Here is a 15513-nt window from a genome sequence, read left to right on the forward strand (position 1 = left end):
AAAGTCAACACAACGTAGCAGATATGGCAGCGATGGAGGAATTTTGCAATGAGATCGACGTTTTGAACGATTAATTTGACTATTCGTCGGGAGATGACATTGATGTGGAAGCATCTACAGTTACCAGGCATCCCATGGCCTATGCTTATGAACCGATTCGGTCGAATAGAGTGGCATACGATCCGGAATAAAAAAATTAAAAAAACACAATGCTAACAGTGAGCCTCTGAATTAGCCCCGAGCGAAAATGCTAACCTATTACTGCACCGATAGCTCCCTTATTACTTATCCTAGCCGCACATCCAACACATCGTTTATGATCGCAAGGAGACACAGAATCTAACGGTGCCCACCTCAACACTGAAAGATACAAACTCGCGAGGTTATCCACAAAAACGTACATCAAAACAAGTGGCGCTAGGTACTAACATAAGCCAGGCTAACGGCTTACCTTCCTCATTGTCTGGTCTAAACTGGTCTTCAATGGCATTACAACGATAAAAACGATGATGTAGTTAATCCATAGGTTAATATACAATGGGGCTGTGTCCCCTTTGAAATGTTCTGATAATCTATAAGCAATACAACTGCAATTCCGTTATCTGCTGTCCGCTCTGTGCTCCGTGCGCTCTGGGTCCTGCAATACCATCCATCAATAGCAATACTAGCCTTTTTAGGGCTGTTTTCGACAGATGAGCGTGTGTATGCCAGTTTAATTAGTTGAGCTATAGAACACCCCCAATTCTCTATTGTGCGTCATAATAATAGCTACCATTTATTGCGTTAATTAATAAGGTCACACTGTGTCAGTAAATACATGTGTGAGCTAGTAATCTGGTAGTGCTGCAATATTTACCTCTCTCTCGGCAGCTGAAGCAACTCGTTTAGTGGCTCGAACTTCACGTTTGTTGACACTGTCATTGTCTTGCGCGGCCGACGTGCTGGGACGGTCGGTGTTCCCGACTGCATACGTTGAGAAATCGAATATTGTGGGAACAGATCCTGGCTTCAAATCCAATGTTTTGTATTGAACCAGGCATCCAGACTGGACTTTGAGCAGCTTCTCATCCTTTAGTGGCAGCCTATGGAAATGTACTTCTTCCTTCTTTGTATAAAATCCATTTGTGCAGCCTGGGGCAATACAATAAACTCCTGACGATGACCGTTTTCTTGTAATGTAAACTACTGGTGCATTGCACGCCATGTTGTTTGTTATTGAGCTTTGGCCCAGGAAGCCAGTCAGTGACGTCACTGGAAAAGTCCCGGAGCAATGGAAGCGCCCATGGTCATTAGGCACGTATTTCAAAAAGTAAATTCGCGTATCTCGATCGTTTACATTGGAAATAGACTAGATAAATACATTTCCTAATGGTAATATTGTCGCATGGAAAGCAGTTTGAAAAGTGTTTCCATTTCCCTTTAATACAGTTAACAAGTGGAGGACAGAGGAGGCTCTTAAAGAAGAAGTTACAGGTCTGTGAGAGCCAGAAATCTTGTTTGTGTGTAGGTGACCAAATACTTATTTTACAGAGGAATTTACCAATTAATTCATTAAAACTCCTACAATGTGATTTCCTGGATTATTTCCCCCCATTCTGTCTCTCATAGTTGAAGTGTACCTAGGATGACAATTACAGGCCTCTCTCATATTTTTAAGTGGGAGAACTTGCACAATTCGTGGCTGACTAAATACTTTTTTGCCCCACTGTGTATATATATATATATATATATATATAGTAATTTAAATAACAATTGACTAGTTTTGAAAACGTTTTTTCCTTACTTCTCTGACATGTTGACACTTTTAAGACTACCTTCCTCATTAGATATTTCATAATTGCTGGTTAATATTCAAATATAATGCATAAAATGTATAATGCACATTATTTATCAAAATCCACATTTATTCATCAGTGACAGTTAAATATTTTCAATAGTTCTTTCAAAGTATAAATTGAAATTTGAATACAATATAGGACAATATTTAGTCACAAAATTATTTATGACAGATATTTCCGTTTGCTAAACAATTAAAAACTATTTGTCTTCCTGATGCTGCTCCGAAGATTTTTCCCTGATGTCAGGAGATTATATATCAGTCTTTATGTTAAAACATATTTGGTTGACTTCTTACAAGCCTTTGTATATAAGTGATGGTTTTATTTCTGATCCCAGCTGTGCTTTGGAACCTGTTTCCCAGAATTCCCTGGGCTTGCTCAGTGTCTTCAGACCGCCAGCCGGACCTGCTGGGCTCTGTAAGTGTCGAAGTCCTCAGGGAGAGTGTCTGCACAGAAAACAGCACGAGGTGAAATCACTGTTTGGTTTACAGTCTGAGCACCTTAAGGGTAAATACTCAACAGGCATCAGAAGAGTTACTTTGGCATTTACGACTGCCTTCATATATTTATTTGGCATTTATATTTGCCTATTTCCACAAGCCCTTTATTTTCTGTTAAACACAGGTGAGTCTAATGCTCAGGCATACATTTTTATCCTAGCTGCATACTTGGATTAACAATAATGGAAAAGGTATCTCACCATTACAGCGATAACGCAGGTTGGCCCAGATGATATTCTCCTGGGAGAAGCAGAAGACTCCCAGTCGACCTCCTCTCATCGTGGCATCTATGATGACGCCTGTGTCCGCCACCATTTTAGGACCCTCGTAGAAACGTACTCTGCGACAGGGAGAATGTAAGTCAGCAATACATGGATTTGTATTCATTAAAAAACAAGACTATGTGGACTTGAAGTCTATAGACTAAATGTGAATCACCAGACTGAATGCACAGACTGATAAAATATCTCTATTCTAGTAAAGACGTTTTCTTTCCTGTACTACTGTTTTTCGGTACCTGATGTAGCCGTCTGCGGGTCGGTGCTGGAGGAACCAGCGGTAAGAAGTCTTGTCCTTCCAGCCGACATTGCGAGCGTCTTTCCAGAGGAGTTTGACCTGATCGCTGGTGTCTCCTGTGTGCCACAGGGCGTTCCTCAGGTTCTCCCCTGGACCCGTGTTCGACTTGACGGCCTTTTCAAAACCAGCCAAGCAAGACAAGCAGCTTGAGTCTCTGGAGTAATCTGTCATGTCCAGTGAGCATATCATGGACACTCTTTGTGCTAAAACTACTTTAATGCTGTAGAAAGAACTGATTAGTGTAACATTTAAACACAGTTGCACAAAGTAGTTAACAGCTGGTCACTGAGTTTAGCCCAAACCAAGGCATTACTTCTTCATCTAGTGCAAATACTGGTATTCAGTTCCACTAAGACACACAAAGACAGCATTTATAAAACTATAACTGTAATGAATGGGTTTGTTAATGTTTAGTAACTTAATAATGAACTACTGCTTTTAGACCATCTGTAAGCCAAAAATAAGAACAACTTTTTGAGTTTGAGAGAAAAACTTGCCTAGCATGCTTTTTTGAGTTGGCTCTGGACTTTCAAACACCAAATTTCCTTCTTAAATATGTATACATGTATTACAAATTACAACTGCAGACTTGATGGGATTTAATGGATTCTAAGAACTCTTTACTTGTGATGTATTCATATGTATGACTTCAGATGACTAACTTTTGCAAAGTGGTCCTAATTAGGATTCTCCACAACGGGGCAACACAAAGGTTGTTCTTAAAAAAGCCTTAGAACTGATCCATAATTAGATCAGTAATAAATCATTTATTTGGCATTATTAAAGCCATCATTGCCAGCTTAATAAACCTTTATAAATGGAGCCTTATCAGAAAGTGGTACTTGTTTATCTTATAACTATGATGATTAATTTCTTGCTGGCAGGGGACTACCTTCAGCTGGATGCCAGGTTCTGCCACGGCTCTGAACGGGTTCGCCTGCCAGTAGATCTGTTCCACCTGCTTCCACATCACCACGTAGAAACTGGAGCTGTCCTGGTAGCCGAAGATAAATCCTGCATAGTCATCGTCCGTCACCGTATTTACATGAAAGGTCCCTTCAAAGTCCACACCGCTGAAAGCCGTGTAACCTGGAGGAAACATTGTCAGATATGTTTTCACTTTTTTGCCTGAAGTTGAAGACCTGCAGTTGGTTGAAAACATTGTCAATACAAGAGAGCTGTGGATCGTTTTTGGATTGCTCTCTGTTGCTCTTACCCACTGCCAACCCAGGATCACTGTTCATAGTCTGGACTATCTCTCTTCCCTGCACAAACAAAAACAAATCTTTGAGATAAATTGTATCGCACCAAGAAGATATTAAGGATTTTGGGATCTAAAAGCACATAAATAAAACCTAAACAAGCTAGTTACTTGACCTGGTTCAGCACCACCCAGTTCGGGTCGATCTGTGCGTCGCCCTCCGGATCCAAAACGACGGTCTGGTACTCCCTGAAGTCAGTGTCGGTGACCTCAGCGTTTTCTGGACAAACGTCGATAGTGTCGATGATGGTGTCGTTGTCGAAATCCGCCTCGCAAATGTTGCCAACGCCATCACCTGAGAAGATAGAAAGAACGTCTTAAACCCTTTTCGTTATTGTTTATTTACTAGATTTAGTCAGGGGTGTTACCCACCGTTCGAGTCCTCCTGCAGCGGGTTGGGGATCAGACGGCAGTTATCCGGACCGGGGGGCAGCAGGTCAGGGATGCCGTCGTTATCGTCGTCATCGTCACACTCGTCCCCCTGGCCGTCCTTGTCCGTGTCCAGCTGGGAGCTGTTGATGACGGCCGGACAGTTGTCCCTCGAGTCCTGGTGCCCGTCACCGTCACTGGACAAGAGAGACTTTTACTGACAAATACAGCTTTTGGTCTCCAGTACTCTTGTTACATAAATAATACAATTTAAATATATAGTGGGATTGATGAGGTCACAAGGTACCTGTCCTTGTTGGTGTCACAGGGATCTCCAATCAAGTCGTCGTCAGCATCCATCTGAGAAAGATGAAAATAATAATGGTGAGTATGAGAGAGAACAGTCAGGTCAAGACTAGTCTGCTATTAAGTTGTTTTTAGGCTTTTTTTGCAATCATTGGGAAGTGTTCTAAGAAATGACATTTCTATTTATCACAATGACTGAATACATCAATTACGGTGCAATGAACTATTGACAAACACAAACTTGTTTTGCTATTTAAATGTAGTTAAAACACCCACACTGTCCAGATGAAGCAGATTAGTTAAATTGACTGTTACATTGTAAGTCATACATTTTATTAAAATGTTTTATATTTTGATTATTCTACATTAAGGTTTATATTGGCTATAATTGATATTTTCTCACAATTTTCCTGAAGTTGAAACCAAAGCATTCCTTTTAATTTAGCATATCTGAATTGTGTGACATGCATGTTACTGTATTCTGTCTGTTGAGTTATAACTGTTTGTTCTCAGGCTCTGGACTCAAACACAGTCGACACTTCTTACAACACCGGAGGGAGATTTCTGACCTGGTCTGGGTTTGGGATATAAGGACAGCTGTCGCAGGCGTCTCCCACTTTGTCTCCATCACGATCCTTCTGGTCAGCGTTGGGAACTTTTTTGCAGTTATCCAGGTGATTAAGGATTCCTTGAAATCAATGTTGGAACCAGTGAATATTCATGTAACCACTAGTACTGTCTTTCTCTCATTTTTGGTATATAAAATGTATTGAGCTGTATTCACTATATGTGTCAAAGAACTATACAATCATAACTCATGTTACAGGCCTCACTAATGTTAGTGTTTACAATTATATATATATTACAATATATGTTTTTAATCAACAGATGTGTTTGTAACTAATATGTGAAATACTGACCATCCCCATCGATGTCTTCATCACACTCGTCACCATATTTGTCCACATCCGTGTCTCTTTGGTCGTTGTTTTTCACTGCGCGGCAGTTGTCGCATGCATCGCCAAAGTCATCTTCATCGGCGTTCCTCTGGTCAACATTAGGCACCAACACACAGTTATCCTGCAAACACACACATAAACAAAGATGACACAGGCTTATCATGTTTAAATCATGTTTTATTCCATCTCTGTCACTTCTGTTCATGAACCTGCATGTTGAAGATCCCGTCCCCATCTGCGTCTTCATCACAGGCGTCTCCCATGCCGTCACCATCGGCATCTTCTTGACCAGAGTTGGGAACAGTGAGACAATTATCCTAAAAGACAAAAAAGTCATTATTAATGTCAACTAAAATCAGATTTATGAAATGCTTTGAGGACAATTTAAGAACCACTAAAGCTCAAAGAGGTTTAGTTGTGAGTTATTTTTGGGGTATTCCAATGATACATAATTCCCATCAGTATTGTATTCTTTGCAGATGACTAAATTGTGATCATTTGTGCTGTTTTTGTGTCACTCTTTTTTAAAGATTTCTCATGGAGGCTCTCAGGAGACTCACCTTGTTGCAGGTCTTCTCAGGACAGGCCAATTTCTCATCAGGGATACCATCGATATCAATGTCAGGGCCGCAGTGGTAGCCGTTTCCAGCCCACCCGACTCCACACTGTGAGTAGGGATAATGTTTTATGTACTGTACTGTCTGTTTTTATTGGCCCTGCTGCGTACTGCGAACAGCACCAGATTACCTTAAGCGCTCAAACAGACCTTTACATTCACAAAATCTGGCACAAAAGTTATATGATTCAGAGAGTTGGGCCTTTACATGTTTAACAGCTTCTTACAAACGTAGTAAATTACTTTGCAGCTCTCCAGACTGTCTCATCTGGAGCCTACAAATAATTGCAGCCATAAGAGAGTTAAAGATTGAATGCTCTAATTTGAAAGCAATGTTGGGCTGCAACATAATCTCAACATCCCACATCAACTCCAACTGTCATTGGTCCCTGTTGAGCGATTTATTCAGCAAGGATAAACTAATGAATTAATAACGAAGGTCACACTCAATGCTAAAATATATAATTCCCTCACCCCTTCTTAGGGATGCTGCACAGTGAAATTGCTAATTTTTGCTCTTAGAAAAGAGTCCGAACAAGAAGTAGAATGTTTGATTTATTCACCTGACACTCGATGCGACCCTCTCGATGGACGAAGCACTCGGCGCTGGCGTGGCAGGGGTTGGGCTGGCCGTTTCCACAGGCTCTCTCTGGCTTACAGCCGCGCCGCTGATCTCCAATATAGCCCGTCTTGCAGGGGCCGCACCTGTAGGACCCCTGTACACACACAGGGAAATGTCCTGTTATATCACTGACAAGGGACAATTGTCAGGCTAGGTTTGTATGGTAGTATTGTTGTTGTAAAGGAATCTCCATGGGTGCGCTGAGCAACTGAAAGGAGAAAGTATGCACCATCTTGGGTTTTACGTAAATTATACTGACATATTACTTACTGATATTGAAGTGCCACAAAACACAGTGGAAAATCTCTCAGGACAAAAACTAGGAAAAAACAGACTGGTTTTGTTTGCTGTATTTTCAACACGTGAGTGTGACATAGATGGATGTCTCTGCTCGCATTGTTTGCCTCAGAATGAATAACACAGTGTATTTTACCCATTAAAGTATGTCATTGTGACATGCAATGAACCTACAGGATTGCTGTGTTCTGTGCAGAGGCTTTAAAGGTGCAGTCATTCAATCAGGATTGTAAATACCTGAACGTTAAACCAAACAAAGCCTCTCACCTTTTAGATTTAGATGCTACCAATGCTTTCTCTGAATACATCAATAGCTTTCAATATCTTCAATTAACCAAATATCAAATGTTCATGATACTCCTTCTGTTTAAAGTTAAAAAAGTTGTGATTTTTTTTATCTCTACATCTGCTTTTTTCCTCAATATTCAGTGAGATTTTCTGAATGCATGCACTGAATGCATGGAGTGGCTCTTTAGAAACATGGTTTGTGGTATAATGAAAAAGTGCGCTGAAGTCATCTATCTTATTGGTTGTAGTTGTGGGTTTACTTCAAAGATTGACTCAGTATTGTAAGTTTGTATAGTGATTATACTCACAGGCGTGTTCATACAGACAGAGTTCTCCACACAGCCTCCATTGTTGATGCCTTCACACTCATTGATATCTTTGCAGACCTTGAGAGGACAAACAGACAAAAAAGGATAAAATATCTTCCATCTATCAAGATGGGAAAAAGTGCAGATAAAAAATGAGGTGCAGCTGATTGAAAACAGTCCTGTGTGGAGGATTAAGGTGCTGCTGAAGCAGACCAGGGCACACTGTGTGACGTATGTACAGAAGAGAGAGAAGAGGTGCTGATGATGGGTTTAGACTGGAGCTAGTGGGAGGCAAAGACAAAAATGTTGACGTGCAGAGAGGAGAGTTTCTTATCCCTCAGGTTTAATCAGAAACTATTAAATATATTGTACGATTGCCTCAGTAAATTAAACTGCACTTGGAACAGATCAATTAATCGATAAAATCCCCTTAAGGCCTCCCTCCCTCCCTTGATGTAATAGTAGACAGTAGAAGAATTACAGAGAGTGCCGATTAGAGGAGCTGAACAGTGAGTGTTTGTGTGTTCACCGCTGCAGACCTGTTTGTTGGCGGTGGCATAGGCGAGTCCGACGCCCTGGACCTGGGGGCCGGTGTACCCAGCAGGACAGGAGCCGCAGCGGAAACCTGGGGAGGTGTTTATGCAGCGCACACCCATGTGACACGGCATAACTGTACACTGCAGCAACAAAGACACAGACACACAAAAAACAACATTAACTACATTTAGTTAACAAATTCTGTACTTGTAGTCTGGAATGTGTACATAGATACAATATCCCTTATGACCAAAAAAAAGAGGACATCAATTGTCATATTATAAATAATTATTTTCTGTAGCTTCCTGATTTTTTAAATGTATTTATTATGTATGATTTCATTTCTTTGATTAAACATGTTTGAACTCAAGCAGGTTTATGAAAACTAATTTAGCTTGTTGACTAAAACACACTTTTAAAAAGTGGTTTGCGTGTTTTCTTGAGGATAGATACCAGACAAAAAGTAATGTCCTACTTTTCACAAATATATATATATGAATGCTTTTTATTTATCTCTGTTGATTTCAACTAACTCACGGCAAAAATAGTTATATTGGGTAAAAACTGCTTTAGAAAACCAGACTACTGCAAGAAGACCCAAATACTCACACTTCACAATTAGTATTAGTATTAGCATATGACTTGGAGGCTATGAATCCTGTAAACTTAAACAACTATTATTTAGCCATCATAGCGCTGTATTGTATTATATATTATATATAATATCTTTGCGTACCTCGTCGACATCAGTGCAGTGGGTACCGTTGCCCTCCGTGCCGTCAGGACAGGGTCCGCACTTCACACCCTGAGGTGTCTCCTTGCACTTCACCCCTGGGTGGCAGGGGTTCGGCACGCAGGAGGGACGAGGCTGCATTCCTCCCATCCCTGAGGAGAGAGGCAGTATGCTCACTATAGTACAAGAGTTCTTCACATTATAACCTTGCTGAGAAGTTCAAAAATTAGAGGTCATCATCAGCATAGAAAGTACTTAGCGAGCTTTCAATTCTTTGAAATTAATGAAAAGTGAAATACAGAAACAGAGTTTTATGTATTTGGTAAACTCACCACAGGCTTCACACTCCATCACTGTGTTCTTCAGGAAAACAATCTCTTTTATCTGAAAAAGAAAAATCAATCAAATGTTCGTATGATGCCTCGATCCCTATCCAACATTCGAAAACAAAGAAAATGTTACTAAAATAACCTACTATGGAAAAACGATATCAAAAATTGAGATTATTCAAAATACATTTCTAGCATTTTTTAAGAATTTGAATTCCTGATCCAATTTTTATATTCAAATGCATCTGCTATTAATCTGTGAACACATATATAAATGGATCAGGACAAAAAGTGAGCGAATCTTTTTTCCAGAAACTTTCAGAATCTCTTTACACAGAGGGGACACATGTTTATGTATAAAATACATGAAAAAGTTAATTTTGCACAATAGGTGACCTTTTAAACTATTTCACCTGTTGTTTCAAAAGCTCTTTAATCTCATCCAGTGCGAAGTTTGTCATTTTTATCTGACTGATAATTTCCCCATCTGAAAAAAAAGAAATCATCATAATAATTATATTTCACAACCACGACAATAATGACAAACTGATAAACCCTGCCAACATCACACGTACACAATGTAACACAGTTTGAGTCTTTCAAATCCAAATGTGTTGAAGGTCATGTTTTACTTTTTCTTTGCTATTTAAATGGGGGATTTATATGGAGTACATCTCTAACAAAACCTTCTACTTCTCATCTCAAATAATTGATGATAAATGTTACCTTTTCCTGTGGGCTTTGGGCTGTGAAAAACCCTCAATACATTATGTCACATCTTGTTTAGATAATGTGGTCTAAATGACAAAGAAATACAACTTTGAAAACAAGGCCTCAAATAACAGCCAATAAGACAGGGGACTGATTGTGTGTGTGACTGGCGTATGTGTATGTGTGAGTGTGTGGCATGTCACATACACTTCTTTAATCTTCCTGTCATACTTAATTCAGGATCCCCATTAGTTATTAACGCAGAAAATTCTGTTCCACATAAAAGACAAAACACATCATCACATTCTTGACAACCCACAATACCAACATAACCAAGTTTCACAAAAATAAGAGTATGTAGGTTTTCAAACTCCTGTTGGCTCAACATCTGGCATCAGAAGCTCACTTAGGAGCAAATATGAAAGTGTGTGGGGGGGGAAACACACACATCCTCCTATACTACATGATCCAGTGCCTGTCCAATACCTGACGCTCCTCACAGCCACCAGGCCTCCTTTTTATCCACCGCCCACGCATTCGCTGGAGTCAGAGATGTTTTGATAGTGAAATTGATTTTCCAGATATGGAATGATACAAGATTTTCTGGAGGATACACTTTTCGAGCTTGTGTGCCAACAAGAACTAAACAGTGTGCGCATAGCGTCCTTGTGCTTCTGTTTCTTCAGTGTTAAAGTGTGAGTGTTGATCTGGATTTTCTAAAAAATCATATCAACCATCCAACTGCTGCAGATAAATATGTATTGGGTTTGTCCCAGAAGTTTTACAATCAACAGACACAAGAGTCTTAGAAAATTGAGGGACATTTAGTAGGGTCACTCCCTTTTAACCATAACCATATTTAATGTCCGTCATTTTATTTCAGTGTCCAAATTGTGTTTTGGACATATTGATCGGGCCTCTAAATGTTTTAAGCCTTAGTGCCAACAAATGCTTTCTCTGAAAGACATGTTTATGAAGCTTATGGTTAAACAGCAGGGGGATGCTCAGGTGGGGTGAAATCCTTACGCAACATATTGCTAATTGTCCACATCGCCCCCCCCCCCTCTCGCTCTCACCATCTCCTCCCCCGGAGGAGTCGTAAGATGCGAGGGCAGAAACCTCCTGAGTGCCAGGAGCAGGAAATGTGGTTTCCCCATTATCAGCAACTCTGTTTACTGAATGGATTCCACAGCAGAAAGATGAGATACTGCAAATAAATCACTGCTAATAGGAAGGTAAATGGGACTCTTTTTTTCTACCACAGAAAGCTCACAGTGATTATTTTTCCTCATTGTGAGAAAATACAGACATGTACTTAGAAAGGCTTTGCACAGAAAACAAGAGTTTTTTTCAGAATCACCCAAAGGTTGAATACCAATAAACATTATAGAAAATATTGATGGAAAAATAAAACTCTAACAAACCAAAAAATCCTAACTCAAGTTTTACATTTATTATCTCATCCATCTTAGACTTTTTTGGTCTTGATATTTCTGTTTTCACAAATTCTGTATCCTGGAGTGGTAGATTTTGAATGCCCATGGCAACCTTCATTTATCAATCAATCAATGGCACACCTTTAATATCCCTTATTGTTTCCCACCTGCGCAACATAAATAGAAATCAATAGAAAATGTAAATATTCTCTCACCTCTCTGCCCTGCTGCAGAGTGTCCTCCCATGCAGAGCGCACAGTTCAGCAGCAGAAACCACAGCATGGTGAGTCTGAGCTGCAGATGGTGACTGTTCAGGTAGCTTCTCCTCTCTCTTCTGCCTTCAGACTCTGTGCTCCTCCTGCAGACCTTGTGCCAGCACTCAGTTTTAATACCCCACCCCCCGCCCAACCCCACCCCCCTCTCTGGCTTACATCCCCATCCTCTCCCCTAATACTCCTTTGCTTACCACAATTATGGGACAGCCAAGTTACGGGAAAAGTTGCTCAATATTTTAAACTCCACCTTTAATATATGCGTCAACATTTTCTGTTTAAATGACAGGGCCTTTTGGGAAACTACACAAAAATCGGAGTTTTTGAAGTTTAAAAGCTTCTTTTTTTTTACAAAATAGGGGGTTTGATTGTCTTTTTCTGTTGTTGCTATAGATTCGGCCTGTTGTTAAGTAAGTAGAACTGGACACAACATATTTAACCAAAACATATTTATGTTTTTACCTTTTTATTATCATTTTACTCTTCATAACTAAACTGCTTTAGTTCATGTTTTAAATTATTAGTAAACAACCATTTATTTGCTTTACAGTTGTATTTTAAATATATAACAAGCGTCTCTCTGAACCAGGCTTGTGTGTGTGTGTGTGTGTGTGTGTGTGTGTGTGTGTGTGTGTGTGTGTGTGTGTGTGTGTGTGTGTGTGTGTGTGTGTGTGTGTGTGTGTGTGTGTGTGTGTGTGTGTGTGTGTGTGTGTGTGTGTGTGTGTGTGTGTGTGTGTGTGTGTGTGTGTGTGTGTGTGTGTGTGTGTGTGCGCGTGTGTGTGCGTGTGTGTGCGTTTGCTTGTGTGTTTGTGTGTTTGTGTATCTGTGATGGGATTAGCAGATGTTACATTCCTCGCAGTGAATATTCTGAGGTTTTATGCCCAGATCACATTACTTTACATTGCATTTAGGACACTTTTATCCAAAGCAACTTACAATAAGTACATTCGACCAGGAAGACACAACCTTGAAGAAAACAGAATCATATAAGTACATCAGGTTTCATAGAGCCAAGCATTTCAAGTGCTACTCAACTGGCTATAGATAAGCCAGTCCTTTATTAGTATATAAGTGCTCTGTTAGCAGTTCTTTGTTAGTAATTCTATCGATCACTTTGGTAATCTCTCAACACCTCCCCTCTCTCTGTCCCTGCTGGCTCACTGCCTTGCCCAAAGGAGCCGGGAAGTCTCACTCTAGACTAGAGCCTCTGCTGTGGAAACAAACACAGCAGCTTAGTTTTGTTGCAGCATGCTGGAGACCTGAACGCTCTACTCTGAAGCTGAAGAAACCACCAATCCCTGAGATCTTTCTTCTAATCTTTTCACTGTTATCAGCAGTAAAGTAATGTTTGTATGGGCAGGAAGTCAGTAAATTAATTGATTCCTAACAGTGGCGGTGCCAGATATTTTCTTTTGGGGGTGCTGTAGGGTAGCTTGACGTTTCATAGAGGGTGCTCAAACATTTAGGGTTTCCCATTAATGTCCCGTGCGCTACAGTTGAATTTTCTACTGCAACACTTCCCACACGCACATACAGATTTTTTTTTAAATATTGAAATTAAAAGCATCAATCTGGTGCACTTTGAGAGCAAAATGAAGAGATATATGGATACATCTCTCAACACCCATATGAAACAGAACTGTAAACAGATTTACTTTTTCTTTATAGATATTTTACAAATCACTCCCCTTTCAAACTGTATTCTTGTTTTGCTGTCATATAGTATTTAATACCTGTTTTTCATTTATGCTCTTATTTTTTTATACCTATAATGATCATATAAACATGTGCCTCAGAAATACTTATTTACATTAATCGTGACCAAACCGTTTTGAGACCCACTGAGATAACTTAGACTAAAGTTAACTATCTAAACACTGAGAGTCCTTTACTTCACCTGAGCAGAGGTTATCTGATACTCTCAGTCTGACAGAAGAGAGTTCTCCCTCCACCTTGTTGTGGAAAAAGCTCCTTATATCCATTAGCGTAGCTAGCACCAGATGCTAACCACAACGATCTCCGGTACCGGTGCGCGCTCTCTCTCGCTCAATCGCGCACGCATGCACACAGAGCAGAGCTCGAATTAAACACAGAGACCCAGAAGTAGGCTACTTGTACTGTACTGTAGCATATTATTTTCGAACCTACATTTCTTGGGGGTGCTTAGGGGGTGCTATGGCTATCCTGGGGGGTGCTTCAGTGATTGACTGATTCCTAATTAAAAAAAACAGTTTTAGTATGTAAAAACACCCCTAAAAGTATTTGAGTATTCATCTTGTTCCACACTGTCTGAAAGTAACACACATTATTTATCAGTAGAGTCCAACTCAAAGCTCTATGATTATTATTTTTAAAACAATACCCCACTTATTTCTTCGTTTCCCAGTTTATTAAAAGGAAAATTATTATCTAAATTTCCCCCAACATTCAGCCTGGCATTTATCATACCTTTATAAATGTTGTATTGCTGATGCAATATAAAACAAAGTTCTTATTGGAACAGTGTTTGGCTGCACAGAATGCCTTTAAACTAAATTACACAGGTATGTTTACAGGTCTTGGGTAGCACTGCTGCATAAAGTAAGTTGTATAACCCCCTCAGTGTTGAGTTTGACACTGTTGACCACAACATATTACTAGACCGACTGGAAAACTGGGTGGGACTTTTGGAAACAGTTCTAAATTGGTTTGAATCCTACTTAAAGGACAGAAACAAATTTGTTTCTATAGGTAAATACACATATGAGTTGACAAATATGACATGTGGAGTACCTCAAGGCTCCATCTTGGGGCCTCTTCTCTTTAACATCTACATGCTACCACTGGCTCAGATTATGAAAAACAACAAAATAAGTTACCATAGCTATGCAGATGACACACACATTTACGTAACCATTTCACCAGGAGACTATGCTCCAATTCAAACACTGAGTAAGTGCATTGAACAAATCAATGACTGGATGTGTCAGAACTTTCTCCAATTAAACAAAGATAAAACTGAGGTAATGGTTTTTGGAGCCAAGGCAGAACGTTTAAAAGTTAGCGCTGAGCTTCAGTCTGCAATGTTCAAAACAACAGATAAAGCCAGAAATCTAGGTGTAGTCAAGGACTCTGACCTGAGTTTCAACAGTCACATTAAAACAGTTACTAAATCAGCTTACTATCACCTAAAGAACATATCTAGGATTAAAAGACTAATGTCACAGCAGGATTTGGAAAAACGTGTCCATGCTTTTATCTTCAGTAGACTCGACTACTGCAATGGTGTCTTCACAGGTATCACTAAAAAATCTATTAGAAAGCTGCAGCTGATTCAGAACGCCGCTGCTCGAGTCCTCACTAACACTAAGAAAGTGGATCACATCACTCCTGTTCTGAAGTCTTTACACTGGCTTCCTGTGTGTCAAATAATAGATTTCAAAAGACTGCTGCTGGTTTATAAAGCTTTGAATGGTTTAGGCCCAAAATACATTTCTGACCTCCTGCTAAATTATGAACCATCCAGATCTCTCAGGTCTTCAGGGACTGGTCAGCTTTCTATCCCCAGAGTCAGAA

General features: G+C 39.9%; 1 protein-coding gene across 1 annotated transcript; it reads right to left on the reverse strand.

The window, feature by feature from the left end:
• Positions 1-1883: 1883 nt before the first annotated feature.
• On the reverse strand, positions 1884-12026 carry comp (cartilage oligomeric matrix protein). The gene is made up of 19 exons (XM_034081118.2): positions 11902-12026; positions 9953-10026; positions 9543-9594; positions 9214-9362; positions 8480-8617; positions 7941-8018; positions 6989-7141; positions 6370-6474; positions 6019-6126; positions 5771-5930; positions 5420-5538; positions 4852-4904; positions 4548-4741; positions 4292-4470; positions 4131-4179; positions 3807-4003; positions 2856-3028; positions 2539-2678; positions 1884-2284 (listed from the first exon to the last, which is right to left on the reverse strand). The coding sequence occupies exons 1-19, from the start codon at positions 11966-11968 to the stop codon at positions 2226-2228; spliced, it is 2247 nt and encodes a 748-aa protein (XP_033937009.1). The 5' UTR covers positions 11969-12026; the 3' UTR covers positions 1884-2225.
• Between the last annotated feature and the right edge of the window lie 3487 nt (positions 12027-15513).

Source organism: Pseudochaenichthys georgianus, chromosome 4 (genome assembly GCF_902827115.2).
Source record: "Pseudochaenichthys georgianus chromosome 4, fPseGeo1.2, whole genome shotgun sequence".
NCBI classification, from domain to species: domain Eukaryota; kingdom Metazoa; phylum Chordata; class Actinopteri; order Perciformes; family Channichthyidae; genus Pseudochaenichthys; species Pseudochaenichthys georgianus.

Coding starts and splice junctions, on each gene's coding strand:
- comp (XM_034081118.2), bottom strand. CDS start 11,968: ATGCTGTGGTTTCTGCTGCTGAACTGTGCGCTCTGCATGGGAGGACAC. Junction 4,471..4,547: donor GCTGCAGGAGGACTCGAACG/GTGGGTAACACC, acceptor CTATCTTCTCAG/GTGATGGCGTTGGCAACATT. Junction 4,004..4,130: donor TGATCCTGGGTTGGCAGTGG/GTAAGAGCAACA, acceptor TGTTTCCTCCAG/GTTACACGGCTTTCAGCGGT.